The sequence below is a fragment of the Aquila chrysaetos genome, chromosome 9 (genome assembly GCF_900496995.4).
Source record: "Aquila chrysaetos chrysaetos chromosome 9, bAquChr1.4, whole genome shotgun sequence".
NCBI lineage: Eukaryota > Metazoa > Chordata > Aves > Accipitriformes > Accipitridae > Aquila > Aquila chrysaetos.
The window spans coordinates 38,380,198-38,401,384 of NC_044012.1; the positions used below are offsets into that span (position 1 = coordinate 38,380,198).

The following is a 21,187-nucleotide window of genomic DNA, read 5'->3' on the forward strand; positions in this document are numbered from 1 at the left end:
GAGTTGAGCTTGTGCATCTCTAGACTGTATTCCCCTCTATTTACTCTACCACTGTGTGTGCAACTTCTTTTACTTGTACAGCTTACTCATTGTGGAAACCAGAAAATATTTTCTGTAATGAGTTGACTTACAGAAACTCAAGACTCTGAGTTTGTTTAAAAAGGAATTGAGCCAGAATAGCTGCAATGCCATGTTTTGTACAGGGACTTAGGAAGTTACTTTGCACAGATTGATGATTCCATCTTTGGTGATGAGGCTCTGGAGAATTTTTCCATTTTTTTGTCCTGAAGTTAAAAATTATGATGAAATCCTTTGTGGCTTGTACTTCTGTTGTTATGGTTTGCTACAGGCCAAACATTTCAGGGAACTCAATAAGCTACTTGGAAACAGCATTGTTAATGGTGCATTCTTGGTACTCACTAATTCTGCCTAGCTGTCTTATTTCTGAAGTGGACCCCTCAATGAAGAATTGGAGAGCCTTGCAATCATTAATATATTTATCTTCACAGTGGTCCTAGGGGGTAGGAGTGTGCTAGTCTTTTATTAATTGGATGTTTGTGAACTGATCTACAAGTGACTTCTCTGATTCTTCCAAGTCCTAAACTATTGGACCAGCCTTCCTTTCTAAAGAAATTTTGCAATGCCAAGATCACAGTTATTCTTTGATATGTTTAAAATATTTTAAATTTTTTGTCTTTCCTTCCCTATAGTTTCTCATGGTTTATGGTTTATTTCTTCTTGCTTTTCCGAACATTCTCCTGAGGTGCAGTATGGACACCAATATCTGTTTAGGAGAAACAAATCACCATTGGCCTTTGTCTAAAGTTTCCCATGAGCTATTCCAGAAAGTGGATTTAGATATTTTTTTTTTTCCCCTTTTAAATAATGCATTGCAGTAAAAAGTACTTCTGTTACTACACCAACAGTTTTCGAAGAAACAGTGCATCTTTTGCAGCTGAACTACAGCCTGTCAGATGGGATTGGCTCACTTACTTTTTTGTCAGCTTTGTCAGGACGCTGCCCTAGCTTATGTCTACACTACAATTGCATAAAATAAAGAGAAAAGTCATAGTTAGCTCATTCTTTTTTACTGAGAACAGCACTTGGCTTCTTGGGCTTGCAGATAGTTGCAAGCTTGCCAGAACGTTTCATGTAGCGGAGATATGACAGCAGTGACCAGCATGCCCACACAAGTCAGCCAGCTGGGCTCAGGAGTACCTTTTTCCAAGAAATGAGATTGGTCAGAGTGTGTCTGGTTTGTTGGAATCTCAAATACGAACAGATGATAGATCTGCATGAAGGTAGCAGCATGCCTTTTGACAGGAATTTCAAGGAAATTGTTCTTTGTTGCATTGATATGTTATATGTGGGCTGAGCTATTTTTCTCCTTTGCGTTGTAATGTTTCTGATATAAATACCTATTTTCTCAGTCTGGTTCAATAACATTCTAACTGCATGTGGGTAGGCCAGATTACTGTGGTGTACTTCAGCTCCATTCAAGACTGGCTCTCTATCCTTGGGCTAATATCTCTCTTCCCCTGTCTCAGAAATAGCTATGGTCTTTGTCCCTTGTTCCCCCTTTTCTGTGGGAATTCAGTTCTTTTGGACAGTTGAAAGTCAGTTCTTCTCTGGTGTTTGCTTCTAAGGCTTTGGTCCAAAGTCAATTTTGTGACTGTTTTAAGTGCATCTGCTTTTAAACTCATACAGAGGGCTCACTTGTGTGAATTGTTTCTGCACTGCTCAGAGCAAACTAAAATCCGTGTGTCTGCTGATACCGCATAACGCAGAGAGGCAATCCTCATGTTAAGGGCCACGTGCAGCTGTGTGGTTGTTACCTATGTATGTCTTGAAGGTTAAACAGGATTCAGTCGAGTTAATTTAGCTTGGGCTTAATATATGCCTAAGAGTCAGGTTAAGAGACCTGAAGATGCTGTGTGCTGGATGTATGAGACTAGGAGTGACATTTCTGGTCTGAATGAGGCAGAGCACAACTTGTGTTGTGCCCTGTCTCATGCAAGGTTAGGATCCAGACCTACAGGCCAGAGAGAGCTTTTTCTTAAGTGTCACAAGATTTTAGCTTCTTACTAGGTTAAATAGGAAAATTTTTATAAATTCTGAGGATTTTTTTTAGGGTTGGGAAAGCCTTTTGCTTGGGCTGCCTCTGAAGATAATAGTGAAAAGGAGTCTGGGGCATATAAGGAAGTAGTAGAAAGCACAGCCACTGACATGGAAAATGAGAACTAACTTTGGAGTCAGAAGGCTGAAAATCTTTGATTTTTCCCAGCAGGACATCTGCCTTCTTAAAAGAGAGAGCTATACCCAAAGTTTTGCTCTGTGTACAAGATAAATATTTGCTATTTTTCTCCCACACTCTTAATCCTGTATTTACCAAACAAAAATGACTTGGGGTGAGATTATGACTAATATGATCAAATAATTGCGGCATTACAGGTGCCTGCCTCATGCAGTAAGCCTGTCTGATCCACTCTTTGAAAGCACCCAGAGATGCACATCTTGTACCTGCAATGCCCTGCAGCAATGACAGAGCCTGTAGGGGACACCTCCTCCCTCCAGCACTGCTCATGTAGGAATGTAAGCAGTGCCCTTTTTTTTTAATCCTTTGTTTGAAATAAGGTTGGTAGGATGATGCTTGCCTGAATAATTACAGGCACTTTCAAAACCAGTAACTTCTTACCTTCAAAAGAAAAAATTGCAACCAAGTCTGTTATTTCAAAACTTTGGAAAGTCATTCTCAAATACATTCCTTAAATATGCTTATTAGCTAATTCCTCTCCCAAGTGCTGGTGGCTATTGTTACTTCATTTTATTGTGAAAGCATTGTTTCTTTTCAATTTGATCAACTAGATTTCAGTCAGTCTCATAGAAATCAGTTGCTGGTCTTGCAGTGAGAGAAGCTTTCTGACCAGGTTAATGGAGAGGCTATGGATAAAATTACTTTTTTACTGCTGAATTTATTAATCCCACTTTAAAAATGAGCAAACAACCTTACAGCACTTTTTTTTTTATGCACTAAAAAAGTCTTTGGCTGTCTAAATAAGGGAAATCCTGCCTGAAAAGGATGCAGAAATTAGAGCAAAGGTAAAACTTCCTTAATCTTAAAAGTGTTTTTACTGTGTATGTATTTTGAAAGCACAGAACAGAAATAGAAAGCACTGATAATTGTTTCTTCACCTGAGAAGTGAATGTAATGACAAAGAGGGCTTAGGTATTTTTTTTTTCTTTTGCAATATTCTGAATAAACAAACTGCAGCATGTCAGGAGTGTGGGAAATAACAAATACTGTAGAAACAGGTGTTAAAGTACAGGTTAAGTTCCAGCCAAGGCTTTATAGTTCACTACAAATTGCTCTCCACCTCTATCAAATAATCAGCACTGGGCCCGTGTGTTTCAGGAATGGATTCCTGTAAGTGGGTTGCATGAGCTTCACACATTGCTGAGTCAGAGGTGTCAAGATCAAGATCACAAACAAAACTCATCCAACGCTGAGTTGAGTGGGACGGGTTTGCAGCCTGAACGGAGGAGAGGACAAGTTCAAGTTTCACGTGACCCATATTGGCTAAATCAACAGTGACTGTGGCTTTTAACTTGGTTCAGACGGTCTGTGTGGTAATTTGCTGCAGATTACTGCTTTTAATTGTGTTATTCCAGGTGTGTTTCTAGATAACAAGCAGCAAATAATGGATGTCATCAGACAAGGATCTGTGGTTTGAAGGTGACCTCTTTCATGCCAGCATAGCAGTAGCTGCTTTTGGAATACGTTGTCAGGAAAATGTAATAGCTGTAGATAATGTTCAATGTGATGCATTTTCAGAGTGCTCGTCTAGACCTTTCTGCACCATAGTGGTAATACTACCTTAGGATTTTGAGGTCTTCTAAAGGTGGCACACTGCAGCAGGAGTCAGATTTTCCTTGTGACTTTTCATCTTTTTCTCTTGGAAAGTTTTCTTCATTCTTACTATTTCCAAAGAGATTATGCTTACTCTGAGCATTTTCATTCATTGTCTAGATACAAAATATGAGGGGAAGATGCTGTGCAGCCCTCCATAGGCAGCCTATCTCCACTTCCGTTTTCCGTATCTTAGAGTGCTGGGACTATCTAATTAAGAGCAAAATAGTTTGACCAATTGAGATATTTTTCATTATGTAGAAAAATTCAGGAGTGAGACATATCCCCTTTCACTGTTTTTTTTCCTCAGCATCAGAGCACAGCACCTGAAATCCAAGTAGTCTGCTATGTTTTCTCCTTGGGGCTTTGGAAATGAGTGATCATTTAGGTGGATCAGTAACTTCAGGTCTCATTTGGCTGTAGCATAACTGATGTATAAATGAGAATTCTAATTCCTCTCTAAAGAACGCTTTTCACATACATGTCAGAAGCCAGCACATCTTCATCTTTGAAATTCAAAGTATATTTCTTAATTTGTCTGATGCAACTCAGTCAAGTCTTCAGATATTGCATAGGTTTAAATGCCAATTACCCCCTTTTTTTCTCTTTTGTTAAACTTAACCATATTTTTTCCTGTACATTTGAAGTGAAGGAGGGAGGTTTTTTCTTGTTTATTTGTAAGAAAAGTTTCAGTGGGAGGTGGGAATACAGTTTTGTTCTGGGTGAATAATAGCTTATTACAGAGCAGAGAACAAAGCTTACAGAAATAAAACCAAGGGAAGCTTTGTTGTTGAAAAATGATTCAGACAAATCCAGCTTAGTTGGTTTTTCATGTGTTGCAGAAAGAAGGGTGAAATGATCAGGAACAGAAAACTGGAAGACTCTCTGAGGTCCTCGGCTCTCTCACAGTCTGCTTTGCAAACTGCGTGCTCTGTCTTGAACCAGTGTTTGCTTTCTTCCTGCTATGACTGCCGAGAGGTTCTTCTGATGGTTTTTCATCTGATAGATATCTTCTGTAAATTTTGGGTTTGACCAGCTTAGTCTCGTTTGTATTTGTGCCAAAACTGTGCTTGTCTCTGTTAGTGTTTACAGCTGTGTATTTGGTACAGAGGAGTTTAATGCTTTCTTGACATTTTCTTGTTGAGACTTGTATTTTCCTGTTAGATGTTCTTCTTGCCTTTAAGTTGTCTATACCCTAAATGGTCACAATTGTCCTTCTCCGCATCTGTTTAATTTATCTTCTTTGAACAGGGTTAATCTTAATTGTACGCAGTAAATGCTGGGTGAATGCCGGCTACAGTGGTGGGAATATTTTCTAATCTCTTCCTGAAATACTTTGATATATTACACATGATAATGTAAGACAGAAAACAGTTTCAGTGTATGAGTTGAGACATGAAAGGTGCTTTCAGAATATGATAATTTGTTGCATTTTCTCTTGATAGCTTGGGTCATTTCAGAAGCAGATACTTATTTATAAATATGAGTTAGCCAGGATGAGCAGTGGTTCTTCCTTTTCTTTTTTTTTTTTTTTTTTTGTTGTTGTTGTTTTGTTTCTGGTTGAATGTTGCTGCCTATATTTCTGTGGCCTGTAGCAGTCTTTCAGGCACAGGTGGTTACAGCCATTATCATTCAGCATCTCTCTCTAGGTGCATTTTTGTCTGGGGGCAGCAGGCACAAGCTGCTGCTCAAATGCCTAGAATCTACTTTGAACAAGATGAACTCTTCAATATGCAGCAACTGAACCATGTCATCTTACCTCATTTGCTTCAGAAATTATTAGCTTTTAGTCAACAGTCTAAATGAGTTAATATTTGACTAGTGACCATAAATTTTCAAGGCCCCTGGATAGAAACATATGAGGACATGATTCCTGCCTAGAGGAATGACCAGAAAGTCATGTGTCATAGCTGGCAATAGTCATAAAACACTGGGGGGTCAAGGGGATGAAGGTCCCGGTGAGGCTGGTGACCTGGAAGATGACTCCTTTTTTGTTGCATTTTCTGAAACTTTCCCACTCTCCTTTGTTAGTGGCGAACACGTGGATAGTTGGTTGTTTCTCTTCCAAAGTTGTATCAGTGTGTTTTACAGTAGTGCACCCAGCACCACCAAGAGATAGCCTTTATCTGTCCTAAAAGGGGGATTTATTTTTCAATTCCTTGTATCTTTGGGCAACAGTGAGGGCAAAGAAGATGAGATTTGCCTAGACTTACTGTTCAAGTGCTTTATCAAAAGGAGATGTTTAAAACCCTCCAGTGTCATGAGTCACTGGCCAAGCTGCTGTGCCTCCTTCACACCTTGCTGATGGGGATTGTGGTGGTGGTGATGGGCAGTGTTTTATCCAGTAAGCCAGCTCTGGATGCAGGCAGATAATGTGTCTAGCATTATTCCTAATGCATTATTTCCCTTACAGCAAAAAAGTATTTACATCTAGGTTTTACAGACTGGACAGATGGTCTCTTTTTTTTCCTTTTCTGTGTTTTGTGGAAGTGTGCACATTGGATGGGGTTTTGTGATTGTGACACTTGAAAAACTAGCAGCTGTGAAATGCTCTAGCCTTAAATGAGATGCAGCATGAGGTTTCCTACAGATCCTTACTTGCCTGTTTTTCACTAAAATTGGAGACTAGCTTTTTGATGCTTCTGCAAAGCTTTATTTTCTATGAACCATGTTGTATCTGGCTGTGGGTCTCTGGATTGATAGACTTCTGACTGCATTAAGACTACAGGTTTAATCTTGTAGATGAAACTACACATCTTTTTCTCATGGTAATTTCTGTTAACGTGCTCTTTGATAGAGCAACATTACTGCTAGTATCTGTAAGCCATGTGTGTGTTATCAAGCATATCTTTATGATTCTCTGGACAAGGCTTTGGTGACCATATGGTGTCAGTTTAATTAAAATCTAAATATGGAAATACAGTGGTCTGGAAATGCGTAATGAAGGATCTTTTGTGTCCATTTCCATACCAGTTCAGTAGTAGATGAAAGCTGCAGTTGAACAGCAGCTTCATCCAAGAATGTGCATTGAGGGTATCTTTTTAGCATTTGGTAGACCATTGCCCACATGATAAATATCTAGCATTTTTGCTGTTGAACTGAACATATAAACGATACCTTGAATCATGAGACTATTCTGGCCTCTTGGCTGCTGACCCCAAATTTTTCATGAAATACGGAACTACATGAGGATGGCTTATCTTGTTAAAACACTGCTGATTTTTCCAATCGCGCTCCCATAATGTAGACTTCCTAAGGATTTCCAATGCCTTTTATCATCATTAAATCCATTTACAAGATCTGAAATAAGTAACATTATACATGGAGTTATTCGAATACTATTCATTCAATTAATATTCCCATATTTCTTGAAGGTTTTATAGCAGAGAAAATTGTAAGACGGCTTCTTAAAATATGAAGTTGTATGCAAAGAGCAACAGGTCTCATCTTTAAAGCAACCAAAGAAATTAATACAAAATTCATTTGCTGCTAAGCTAAATTTGGTACTTGGTAGGCAATGTTGTGTTTTAATATTGGTATTTGGTTTGGCTTTCTCTTCTGTTTGAGGTAACTCTGTGTTGCTTGTTTTGGTGAGATGAGAACCCACCAAATGGCCACGGCAGCATTGGATGATTTTGTCCTTGTGTTGTCAACCAGTTCAGATGTGACACATGAATTTTTCCCCACAGTAGCTTCACTGGATTATTGTGCGTTCCTGCCAGAGGCCATTCAGATGTGTGTCCGATCCCCAAGTGTTGAATATTTTAATGCTAACTCAATTACTGTTGATAGAGCGGGAAAGTCTGTATTTACTAAATGCAACTCTTGCCGCACATCACCAGCTCTACCCATGTGTGGGTAGAAAATCAAATGAGCCCATTTTGATTGCTTTTCAGGCTGGTGCGTATCCAACAGGGTCAGAGCCTCATTAAAAAGAAGAACATGCAGCCACAGACCAAAGAGATTCAGAAAGTGTAACTAATTGATGCGCGGGGATTGTAGGTCATATCTTCATGAGACACACAGCGATGACAGAGAATGATTTAATTTGAAATAATCGGCATGCTTCATCTGTGAGCTGCCACAGTGCCCCACTAACCTACGCATCGTAATAACCTCTGCTTTGGGTATCAATAAAGGATGCTGCCCTTTGGGATCCCGCAGGAGCGAGTGCTGTCAGCTGACAGATGAGACCGCGCAGGGCGGTGGGGCTTCTTGCTGCTGCAAGAAAGTAGGTCATGGCCAAAAGTAGCCTTGGCTGCCTTTGTGGAAGTGTGCCTGTGAAAGAGGAGTCAGCTGAGAAAAGAGCTTGCATGGTTTTGCATTTGGGTTTTTTTAGCCCTTCCTTGCTGTGGAGCAGCTGGCATTACACGCCGTGAAATGTGTCTGCTTTCCAGTATTCTTGCATTAAATATTTTTAGAAGTGAATATGCAGCTCTTATTTCTGCTTAGGGGAAGTGGCGGATGCTTGTGGCCTTTCATTTTTGTTAAGAATTTAGAATTTTAATTAGATCTCAAGTGTTTTTACTAAACATTGGTTTTTCCTTGCTTTTTTCACTGGAGATTGGCTGAAACTGGATGGTAGGTGTGTGTCAGGGAAACTCAGGTTGGAAATAGTTTTGAACTTGAATATTGTGTATGCAATATTTGAGCTCTCTTATGCTTTATAATAATAAGAAATGCATGAAAACAAGTACTTTAACTCATTTTAGGACTCATTCACTCCTGGTGTCTCTTCCTGTGAAGGCTGGCACCGGTGTGTGGCATAATGGTCATTTCCATGGCAACAAACTGTGTGATGGTGCTTGGAAAGCTTTGACTTTTGATGGAGAATAAATAAAAGCAGATTCACCCACATGCAAGATAACCCAGTTTTCATGTGAAATGAAAAACTTGAGAGGGAGAAAAAATATGATACAGGTTTCCTATGTCATGTCCTTTTGTAGTTTCCTGTGTAACATGTAGGTCTTTCAAAACTGGACCAACTGGAAGTCCGGGTGTGTGGGCTGGACTCCCTCCTCTGTGGCTGCTCCATGTGCAGTTGCCCAATCCTGCAGCCTGGTCTTGGGCACTGAGCTGCCTTTGTAAGCCATGGCAGTCCTTTGTAGCAGATCATCGCCTGGTTTTGCCAATCTGGTGCTCCAAAGATTTCCTTTGACAAAACACTAAATCCCCCTCTTGTCTTGATGTGCATTAAGACATGTCAATCAACTTCTCAAAATATTTTTGAGGTCTTGCCCTAATTAGATTTCCCCCACATATTTTCTCATATACAACTCTTGGTCCATTTCCATCCCTTTTCATAAATACATTGCACAAACAACATCCTTTATCAGTAGTGGCAAGTTCCCTCGTGATACGGCGTGGGAGTGCTTGGGCATGAAGCTGTTGCCAGCTCAGCTGAAGCGCAGAGCTGCTCCAAAGGGTGTGAGCTGACATGCCAAGGTCACTTCTTCAATGCAAGCTTGATAGGACACTAGTCTGTGGCAATAGAAGTTTATAATGTTCATACAGCACTTCAGGATACAGTTCTCATCCTGGAAGAAGAATCTAGGCAGTGCATGTATTTCAACTCCTATATGAGAATCACTATTTTTTTATTTACTGTTGACATACAAGACTGTATAAGTCTGGTCTCAGTGGGGAACAGATGCCAGCATGAGCAGCTGATGCACCATGAGTAACTGATGCTGAAAACTAACCTTTTTCCATATTGTAAAACAATGTGACCTGAAATACCATACTATTTCCCTGGGTACAGAGTAGGAGTCCGAGGATTTGGCAGCACTTCTAACGATACATAGAATCACACAATGGCTTGGGTTGGAAGGGACCTTAAAGATCATCTAGTTCCAACCCCCCTGCCATGGGCAGGGACACCTTCCACCAGACCAGGTTGCTCAAAGCCCCATCCAACCTGGCCTTGAACACTTCCAGGGATGGGGCATCCACAACTTCTCTGGACACCCCCTGATCATCATACGTTGACAGATGAAACAGTGTAGTGCAGTTCTTGCTACCTTTAAAGTCTGTATAGCAGTTTAGTCTGTCTTTTCCACCGAATTTCTGTCAAGGTATAAATCTGAATCTTCAGTCACGCTAAACTGTTTCTTAGGGAACTGTTTCCATTTTTGTTTAAAGATGATCTGCTCATATGTTTAGGGGATAGCTCAAGTCTGCCAGGAAGATAATTTAAAGGCCTTCCTTCAAATTATCAATGTTTCCAGCGGTTGTATTTCTAAAGAAGCTTTTTCTGGAACATAATTTTTGGGCTGTTGCACAACATGTGCACAGATGGATGCTGCTTTGTGTTAATAAGTTGTTTAGGTTGATCAGATCTGTCCAGGATCATATGTTCATTTTGGCAACTCTGCTGTTCCCATACTACTTCTTTGACAATTTTGTTCTTGTAAGAAGATAAATAAATGAATAAAGCTCTGCATTCAGTTAGTCATTTCAGAAGCTGCTGTTGCCTTTGCTGTCTTTGTGCCCCAGCAGTGTGCAGTTGTTGGGGTTTGGGGTTTTTTTTTGAGAATCCATTTAATGAAAAACAGCAGCACTGGTCTTTGATTGCCTAACTAAATATAACTTAACCTGGCCTCTTTTTTCCCTTCTCATCTTATTCCTACTAGCCCTCATTGCTTTTCTTGATAATAAATTAGAGAGATGGCTACCTTTCCGGCAGCATATGAGCTTGCCAGTTGGCTGAAAAGAATTTGAGATGTGCCTTTCTATAAACGAATGAGTCCAGCTGTCATAATGTGTACTCTCTGAACCAAGAATATGAATTTTGATTAGCCAGAAAAAGCCCACTGACTTAGTTTCACATGATTTTGTTATCGCTCTTTGCCATAATGATTGAACTCGCAGCATCGGCACCGCGGCTGGCAGATCTCCACTCGTAGCTGTTTATAAAGAGCTGTCTGGGTTATAAAAACCTCCCTAATCTGCTCAGGTGCATGTTTTGAGAAGAGAACCGATTGTTTCTTTTATAAAGGCCTGTGCTGTGTGTGCTTTTAACGATCAATTTGGTAGTGAAACTGTCTCTGGCAGCTGATAACAATCAAAAGGTTTGTTGGTTTTTTAATGTATCTGAGATCCTGACTCAGCCTTGCAGCTTGCTGGGCTGGACTTTGTCTCCAGCTTGGTGCCCCAGTTGAGCACTACCTGACCGTCCTGGCAGGGTGACCTCGGTCGTGGTATGCCCTGTCATGTCATGCCAGCGATACTGACCCTGTGAAATGACTGGCATATATGGGCCTGCCCTGTCATGTTACTGAAGGCTCACTGTTATTTTGGGTGTGCTTGCAGCTTTCATGTCTTAGGGAAGGCTGCGGGGAGGGAGCAGCCTGATCGTCCAGAAGTGTTTGCCAGCCCGATAGCTCTTCCCTCCCAATGTCAGAAAGCCCCTCTGGAGAGAGGGCAGCAGAAAAATGCCATAGACATTCTTCTGATGAAGGATGGGAGAGCAGGAACTAGCTTAGTTTGCGGTGTCCTCTCTGGAGTCAGAGAACATTACCCCAACCTCGGCTGCTATCTTGGTTCCCTCTTCTGTGGAATTGCTACCTGGGGATTAAGTAGCCAAAGATCCCTCCTAGGACTCCCTTCATCACCCAAAGTGCCTCTCCAGAGAATTTGTGCCTCCATTTCTCTTCATTATTGCTAGTTATCATGTGGGCTCTGCTACACGTTTCCTGAAGTAAAAGAAAAATGACAGTTATTTCAGAAAAGGTAGCAAGCTTGATTGCCAAAAAGGTTTGCTGGCTTTATGACTTCCATCAGAGGTCCCTTCTGAATTGTCACTTCTGATCAGCAGCAATGATCTTTGCCTCTTAGCTTTTCATGCAAACTCCCCTTTCAGTTTGTGCTAAGACAATTGTGTGCAACTTCTTGAGCTTATTCACTCTGGTTAGCACTGTACTGTGTCAAACTACAACACTGTAAATAAATGTACCCCAGTTCTCAGCCTCGGTGAGCCTTGTTTTTGTGGGCTGTCTGTGACTTAAATTCCCAGGGTTCTGATGATTCAGAAAACTTGCAATATATTATTAATAAATTATGTACTATTAAAATCCTAACACTGATGTTACACTTTCCTTTTATTTCCATGGTTAGGTTCTGTTGTGATTAATTTTTTTAATGCTTCATTTTCTTTAGAAACTAGATGCCAAATCACTTATAAAGCTGAATTTTGCTAAAAACAGTGAAGGTAAGTGTGGTAATTCTCTGTGGTTTGTGTTTTGGTTTTTTTTTTTTTTCTTAATGAGTGCTTTAATAAATCCTGGTTTGTCTTACTCATGGTAAAGTTACATAGTTTGTGTTCTCTGTCACGGTTTTTATTTTTTGAGTAGAATAACTGCTTCTTGTGAGTGACATGTTTACCTTTAAAGTTCCATTTCTGTTTTTCTTTACACTGGGGAGCTGTAAATTATTCAGCAATTTCACTTTACTATAGCTGCTACTGCAGTAAGGTACTGTTTACTTTAAGGAGAAATTTAAGAAATGGCTAAATTTCTATGATATGTTATCTTTTTCTATCTTGCCTGGGGCAATATTTGCTGTTCACTTGATTTTGAACAACTTTTTGTTTATAAAATGAATTAGACTTAAATGAACATGTGGGATTTTATGAATAGCAGAACACAAGACAGCAGCCTCAAGCTTTATTTCTGCAGGGTTAAAGATATAAAATCTGCCATCTAAGAGAGGATGCTAAGAATGAAAGAGAAAAGCGGAGATGAATTCATCTTTTACAAGGCAGACAATGATTTCTTTGAAATGAGAGTGGCAGGGATTAGGTGGGAATAAAATTCTGGAGTGTCTGTCTCCTTACCAAAGTCCATGGACTACAAGGTCTTATCTCTAGCTGATGGATTTCTTCTGCATTTTGTGTTCCATATGTCTCAAGAGCAGGGTGTTAAAAAATAATCAATAGTCACTGTGGCCAAGGTTTTTGAAAGGTACTGTGATATTGTGCTTTCCTTAAAGAAGTCTAGTTCATAGTGCTGGGTTGGAATGACAGCAGCCGCACAGTCTTAGAAGCCTTTTCCTTAAAAAGGTGCATGCTATGTCATTAACTGATCAAGGGAAAATGCAACAAAAGGGGAAAATGTTGCATTTCCGTCTATCAGCAGACTTTTCTTCAAATCTTAACATGTGGAATGATTGCTACATATGTAGGATTTTCTCGGTTCACACCTGTATGATAAAAAGGTCTTCAGATATTGCAGTTTATTCCATTTAATGAGCCCTCCTTAGCTGAGTTCCTTCTATCCAGATCAACAAGTGTGCGCACTCAGCAGCTCTGCTTTTGCTAGAACTGAAAACATGGTGATTGGCTCTTTTTTATGCAGCTGGAGTGGGGCCTCACATTTTACCAGCGTGTTTCTGTATCTGTTAGTTGGGCCATACCCTGATACCTTTTCAAAAAATCCCTTTCTAAACTTCCTCTTGAATTCCAGTCCCTTGTGGCAATGGCTTTTCTTCAGCTCTGGTGGTATTAACAGAAACAGTCCTCAGCTTTTACTTGCATCTGTGTGCTGGAGGTCAGAGTTCTTCCTCTGGCTTATCAGTTAACAGTAAATACTCTGTAGGTGCTTGCCTCTCCTGCCTTTGCAGGTGCTGTGAGCAGTCTCTGTTATGGTCTCCCTGCTGGTTTTGATTTTCAGATGGTAATTAGGAAAAAAAGAACCAAATAGGCCCAACCTATTTAAAAAATCTCACCCAAATCCCCAGGTCTAGCAAACTGATCAAGTATTAATAACCTTCTTCTAATTGCTTTCTGCTGAGATCATCCAGAGATTTTTCTTTTTCCTCGTACATTGCCTTCCATCAGTTTGCTTGTTGTTGACATGCTTAATATTTATGCTGACCCTCCTGGGAAAATTCACAGCTTGATTAGAGCAGAAGCTGGGTTCCTTATTGAATAACGTGTTCAGATTTAATGGCATTCTGCTTGCCACATTTGAATACAAAATACTCTCCTCTCCTAAAAGCTCAACAGCTGCTGTGAACTTTTTTGTAGGACATAAGCTAAACTTTTATTTCTGGGAACAACACTGAAAATAGGGCACTGGGCATGTTACAAGGTACAGGCTCATGCTATCAATAGAGCTTTGATTACAACAATAACAATTGTATTGTGGTACTTCATAGATATCAAGCAAGTTGGACAAAGTTCTGTGTTGAGGGATTGAAGGCAGTAGATTTCAAAACTGCATTTTCATTGCTTGCTTTATAATTCTCATGTTAGTTTTTCTATTTGGCACTGAAGAATCATACTGTAGTTAAAACACCATTAAATACACACTGAAGTTACATTTTATGTTAAAAATTAATGTAAATATCCTTCACAGAGATAACAGAAATTAACTATTTCAAAACAGTTGCAGGACTTCATGCCAAATTTAAGCTTTTTCCCCTCCATCAGGTAAATACCACTGTCCAGTGCTGTTTACTGTATTCACCAATAACTCCCATATCGTGGCCATCAAGACAACTGGAAATGTGTTTGCCTATGAGGTAGGTTCTCTGTTGCATTTCATTATTAAAATTTTATACTTGATGCATTTCATTCAAGATCACAAAATGCTTTAACAAGATAGGTAAGTTTTATTCTTGTTTTACAGCCAGGGAAATTGAAGTATGAGGAGAAAAGAGTATTTTAACTGAAGCTGGGGAAAGAGCAGAGAGACTGCCTTAATGGACACTTGAACTGCATTTTTATTTGTGTTTTGTGAACATTTGTGCGAACGCAGGTGGAATTTTAGTTGTGACTTGTTTGCATAATCCTTATGGCAAAAGCAAGGTTTATTTATTTTTCAGTAGCAAATAAATCCTTCAATTAATGGATCCATATCCACAGTTGTAAAAAGTCTGAACACTGAAACATCTGCTTTTTGAAATCTATTGATGGGAAATTCCAGTAGGACTTTCAGATACTGAGAGAGGAGTCAGCTGAAACCATTGCAATCAAGGAAAAGGCTGGATTCATCCCATTTTTGAAAACTTGCTCTGTTGTAGTTGAACTGTCTTCATTCCAGCTGTGAAAGCAGTCAAGAGTAAGTTAAAATAGAAGGTATTTTCTGTTCCTTCTGGAAGCATGATCCTCTGATTGCTGTGGTTAAAAGGCAAGAATGAGTTTAAGAGTAGTCTTTGTTAAATGCTTGTTGATATTGTAAAACTATTGCTCAGTTTACTACAAGTTATAATACCAGGCTTCCTAAACAAGCTGCGCCAAGAGGGTCTGTTTCTCATGTGGTGTACCAGTTGAAGCAATAGCATTTATTGGTTTTTTTAAGTATGGAATTAATTTATGGACTCTTGGAGGTACTAGAAAAATATTATCACTTTCATCTAAGGAGAATAGAGGACATTTGGGTGAATAAGACAGATGCAGGTTTTTTTCAGGTAGACCTCCATAGTCATCTCTCTGTATGATGTATATGTTCGTAATGACAAAGCATTTATTCCACATTGATTCTCACTATGAAATGACACGCTGCTGCTTTGTTGAGCATCATTTAATTTTCTCAGGTGAACAGAAGTGTTGCTGCAGGCTAGGTGCAGCAGTCAGGGTGGACAGAGTGTGAGGGGCTAATGCAACTCTGCTGTGGTATGAGCTGGCCTGGGACACGCGTGTCTCCCTGAGGGGTGCTGACAGTGGGGGAGATACTGACCCCTTGTTAAAGCTGCCTGTCTTATACCATCCGTAAATACTTAACTTAGAAAACTACAAGCAAGTTTTTTCATTTTGGCAATATTTTTATGATGAATTTGGATAAAATTGTATGCATAACTATGGAATGGAGACTGCAAGGTTCGTTCTTTTCTTAAAAAAAGCAAACCACACAAAACTATCGAGTTTTGTAGGGATGAAAGACAAAAGCTTCTCGTCTGTTAAAGCACACAATGAAAATACTGCAGCTGTGAGTTGAGAATGAAGGCTGAAATTGTTTTCTTTATCATTTGTACTTTAAGGTTTTATTGGTATCACATATTTACTTGTACTATTTACACATTAGAATCCAATTTTTAATATCTGTGTCTTTTGCCTGGCTGTTAGGCAGTTGAGCAGCTGAACATAAAACCAAAGAGCTACAAGGATCTTTTGACAGACGAGCCCTTCACTCGGCAAGACATTGTGACACTGCAGGTAAACTTTTCTCTCTGTACATGTCTTACTATACAGCTTTTTTGCAGAGGATGAAATGTTGCTATGTACACTGTTATAGCAGGAATCTAGAATAATTGAACAGAGAAACATTGTCCGTATGTGTGTCTTGGAGGTGGGTAGAAAGGGAACTGCTGTATTTTCTTTGTTATCCAGATGAACCACAAAGATTTCATATAACTTAGAGCCTGACAAATCTCTAGAGTCATTATTGTGTGCCTTGTAGATAAGCAGATTGTTCAACTTTGTAAACTGAAGGAGGGGGAAAAAAAAAAGGTGCCCAGAAAAAGTCAAGGATGCCATGTAAAAATGTGAATTTTTATGAATGTATTTGCGGTTGCTCACTATGTCACTGTATCTGACTAAATATAAGACCTTGTGCATAACTGTAAGTTTCAGATGTCAAACTACATATAAGATTTTGGGATTTTTTTGGTTAATCTTACCTGAAAAATTGCAGTGACACCCCTGATTTATTGTGAGACTTAAGAAGTGCATTGGGAAAAGACTGGGTAGAGGAAAGGTAAAGATATGTCCAGAATCGTCTTCAGCTCTAGACAGCCAACAGTACTTGGTCGATGTTATCAAAAGAAACATGTTTTAGAACGTAAAGTATATAAACTTTTAGGAAGTCAACATGTTACATTAAGACTGAAGTTGATTGTCCGTCTTACTCTTTTGATGCCTAAAAAAGTCAAAGCTTCAGAAAAGCATTTTTTATAGAAAGTTTCTCTAAATGTAGAGTAAAATAAGCAGCAAAACAGAGGATTTTCTTTAAGTGCTTGCTTAGAATGGTTTTATTCTGAATAGATACCAATATTGGCTTTTTACTGATTTTAGCAGAATTAAAACCTAAATTAAAACAGCACTGTAAATTTCACAGTGTAAAAGATAGTTATTTACAGATGATGTTTAGTATCGAAAGATCTAAAAATTTTGTTTAAAAGTAGGCATTTTTAAGCTTGCATGATTTCAAAATAGGGGAAAAAAGATTCAAAGGTCATTGTTATTGGAGTCACGAATTAGTGTGCATCTCATGAACAGTTAATTGCCACTAACCAAGACTAATACAGTCTAATTTGAATAGAAAAATATTTTTCATTTATGTCTAAATTTAAATGAAATATATCCCCTCTTTCCTACTCCCCAGTGCTGAACAGCATGTTTATAAATATTTTTCCTCTATTCCTTTGGGCTTGTAGCGGTTCAAGCTAATGCAACAAAGTAAAATGTTTTTAATCCAATGGAAGCAAAAAACATAGCTTTTTCAGATTGAAAGCTCCCAACAGAATGTTATTTGAATGTAACTGCATGGTTGCTAATGGATTTGGAACGGTAAAAAAAGACAACATGAGTGACTAAAAATGTTTCTGTGCATCAGTGTGGAAAACCAAATTATTTTGAACAAATAATTGAAATGTGCAGTCATTTAAAAATATTTCGGTATGTTTTGTAGGTTTGGAATGGAATGTACGTATAAAGAGTGTGTTCCTGTTACATGCCTAGCTTTGATTTTTCATAAAAGCAAACAGATGCTATAGTCCCCTAAATCTAGCAATAGCTAGCAATTTAGATGTTCCCTGTGTGGATTTTTATCAATATTTTTCATCTTCATTCTGTTCTTGACATGTTTGGTTTCTTTCTTGCTTGGACGAATATGTCTGGTAACAGAAACTAAGTAGATTATGATAGTTGTCCAGTCACTGGTACAGTCATCCTGCAAGCTACATGAAGGTCACAGCCTTACATTGCCTGTACCTCTCTCACCTCCATTTAGGATGATGTTGGTAATGCTCTGAGTAGATTTGTTCCTCTTAAGTAAACAACTCGTTATGGATTGGTGTTAACTTCTGTAGTGTACAATCCTGTGGTATACTCTTCTCAAGTAAGTTTAGAAATAGCAAAGGTACTCTCATCTTGGGATTGGGCTGGAAGAGATTTTGACCATCTGAATGCTGTTAGCCAGCTGAAGTTTGACCCTTCACCCAATTAGCTTTTAAGTATTTTTTTTCAAAAAAGGATTTTCAACAAACAGGCTAAAATGGCTTCAGGGTGTTGAATGAGAAGTAAGCCATTTAATATACTGCACAACACCCACTGCAAACTTGCAAGTATACCTTGATTTCTCCTAATCAAATGGTGCCCTACCCTGACTTGCTTTGTTGAGGCCAGAATGCAACCTAAAGTGGTATGACCAGCCTGGGTATGAAAATTGCTTATCTATATGTGGTATAGGAATCTGTCGTTATTTTCTCATCGTATTTTCTTCATGTAAATTGTTGAAAGGCAGACCAATGTCTCCTCTGCAAGCTCTCTTGTTGACAACACTGCAGGCAGCATGGTGGCTTCATATTGCCAAGCTCTACCACCTGTGGCTTTGTTTCTTAGCCAGAGTTCATGACTGCAATCTGTTCTGTTTCAATTTGTGGCTCTAGAGCTCTATCCCAAATCCCGTTTCTCTTAAAAACCTTTCAATTCTGTGTTGAAATTTATCACTTTGTTGTTTTCCCATTCCCCCATGTAAATTGAGTACTGTCGTATCTGAGAGAGCTGGAATAGCGTGAGTTGGTAACACTGATCCTCCTGTTTGGCAAAAAGGTAGATATAAAGGAGGTTGCTGTAAAAAACATTCTTTGCTTTGCAAATAACAGCTGAATAGGACCGTCTGTAATAGCTGTGTTTATCAATAGGAAATAGCATTTCCAGAGGCTGACTCTGAATGTCCTAGGAAGCAGATGGGGTACCTGTGTTTGCTAGTGAAATACAACATGATAAATGGAAAATTTGAATAATGTATGTTTACAGATTATTTGTATGATCACTTTTTTCCTTGTTGATACATAAAGGGCAATCCTACAGCTGCTAGGGATGTTCTTCTACCAGAATAGCTATTGACCTCAAACTTGACCTCTCTCTCCTAATGTATATAATTAAAAACAAAACCAGAAAATTTTGCTCTTTCCAGAAGAGAGAGAATTGCATAAAATTTTTTGTTCTGGTCTTGCTGCTAAACATTATTCAAACAGTAATCATAATCCATCCCTGTTATCTTTTCTGGTGAGCACCATCTCAGCTGGTCGCTTTGCTTTTAGTGATGGTTAATTGTGTCCTATTAAGTTTACTTGTTAAAAAGGACAAATTATTTTGGATCTGGAACTCAAAAAAGGAAAATCACAACTTTAGTTCTTAATAACACTGTGTTAGATCTATGATGTACTTCTCTTTGTAAAGGAATCCACAGTGCTTCCTGCACTTACATATACAGAAATTGCTTTTTTCTCTGTTGAAATGCAAATGTCCTGGGGTAGAGCATGGCAGTTTTTCATCAACATATGGTGATATTATCCAGCCCCTCAGGGCAGGAGGTAAAGAATAATACCATATCCTGGTGTGCAAGATACATTACCAGAACTGGAATGTAGTTATTCAGGCAAAAGATGTCATGGATTCTGGTTTAATATCTTGCTGATAACAACAGAAATACATGTGACATTATTCCATATTAAACTCTTCCTAGACACTAGCAGTCTTAATATGACTGGATTTTTTAGACTGTAGCTCTCTACCCTCAAGTTGAAATTTCCTTTTCTTAGCTGTGTGGTCTTGCCACAAACTGAAGTCAAGCTTTCCATCTGTAGTGCTGGTGTTACTTTTTTCCAAGTTTCTTTCTCCTTATGGTTTATTATTATTTCAGATAATTTTTCTCTCAGCTGTACTGGTTCGTATCTCCTCTAAATGGAGTATTTCTGTTGTATTTTGTCTGTGTTTCCTGTAACTCTAAACCCACTTGTATTCTTTTACCTTGAAAGATGATCAGCTCAGCCTAACTTAGCATCCCTTGCAAATGTCATGAATGTGCTACCAGCTGACAGACAGCTCAAGTACTTCAAGATTTATTAGTTACACTTAATGTATAAGGTATGATGTAAAGCACTTAGAGATCTGTGGGGACAGGGTTATCTGTAATAGGAAGGCTGGTATTGTTGAAGCTCGTTTGCAGTGTTCTTACCCCCTTCTTCTGTTTCCCATTCTGGTGCATTGCTGTTCATCATTTAACTTTGCAACTGTTTTAAAGGTAGGATTCAGTATAGCTTTGAAAGAGTTTTGACAAAATAAGATTGCATTAGACTGCGATTCAGAAGTAGGTGATTGTTTCAGTCCCATGTTTTACAGGTTTTCAGCTAGTTTTCAATCTAAATGTTTAACCTAATTTGAAGTTATCTTCCAAGTAAATTCTTTTGGTGGTATAATTCAGGGTTAGATCTCAAGGTCTGCTGTCCACCATTTAATCTTTGTGACAAAATCTGGCCAACAGTCTGGTAGAAATTATTATTAATTACAGTTACTGTAAATTCTTTGTGTGTTTCAATCATATATTTTGCAAATTATTCTTTGTGTAATGATGTGGAACTTAATAGCAAGCACATAAATAAGTATAATCTGTATTCACTTGTGTAAGAGTGAGCAGGCTGAAGCACGTGCTTGCCCCAGCTCAAGATGCACAGAGAGAAACAGCGTGAGCTAGTGCTTTGCTGGACATGGTGGTGGGCTCTGAGAGTCCTGTGGACTTCTTCCCATCGCAACAAGTGTGAGAGGATCCAGAGGAGAGAAAACTTAAGAATGCTGCAATACCCTACTTTCACATCCCATTTGGTAGGAATTGTTCAGAACAACTTCCCCTTTAGCCCCCTGTCAATTCTTCATCCTCCACTGTGTCTCTGTTCACAAACCAGAAACCACGGCTCTCAAATTTGTGAAGATACAGCAGAAATTATTCCTGCTCTGGAAACTCTTAGAAGCAATAGCTGGGCTGTATGCTGGCAGGGGAGGGGAGTTGGTGAGAAGTGTGGCTCCACTCAACAGCAGTCCTTGCAGGTAAAGCAGAAGCAGACGTGGTCTGTTCCTCTTCACCAGAAGAATTGCAGTAAACCCCCCCAACCCTGTTGTGCCAGTGGTAATAGGCACAGTCCTCTGACGGCACCCTGCTGAGAGCCTTCCCTGACAGATGCACGCTCACAAATGCATCTACTTTGCACCACAGAAATGGAGGGTGGTTCCTGGGAGAAATAGGAACAAATAAAAATCTGGGTAGAATGCAAACAGGTTTG

General features: G+C 39.1%; 1 protein-coding gene across 3 annotated transcripts in view; it reads left to right on the forward strand.

Moving 5' to 3' along the window:
- PPIL2 (peptidylprolyl isomerase like 2) overlaps nucleotides 1-21,187 on the forward strand; it is a 74,146-nt gene that overhangs the window by 4,142 nt on the left and 48,817 nt on the right. For all 3 annotated transcript variants that reach the window (XM_041126377.1, XM_030024457.1, XM_041126378.1), the window contains exons 6-8: nucleotides 12,065-12,116; nucleotides 14,337-14,428; nucleotides 15,972-16,061. In XM_041126377.1, the coding sequence (XP_040982311.1) occupies nucleotides 12,065-12,116; nucleotides 14,337-14,428; nucleotides 15,972-16,061 (234 nt within the window). The remainder of the gene's footprint in view (nucleotides 1-12,064; nucleotides 12,117-14,336; nucleotides 14,429-15,971; nucleotides 16,062-21,187) is intronic.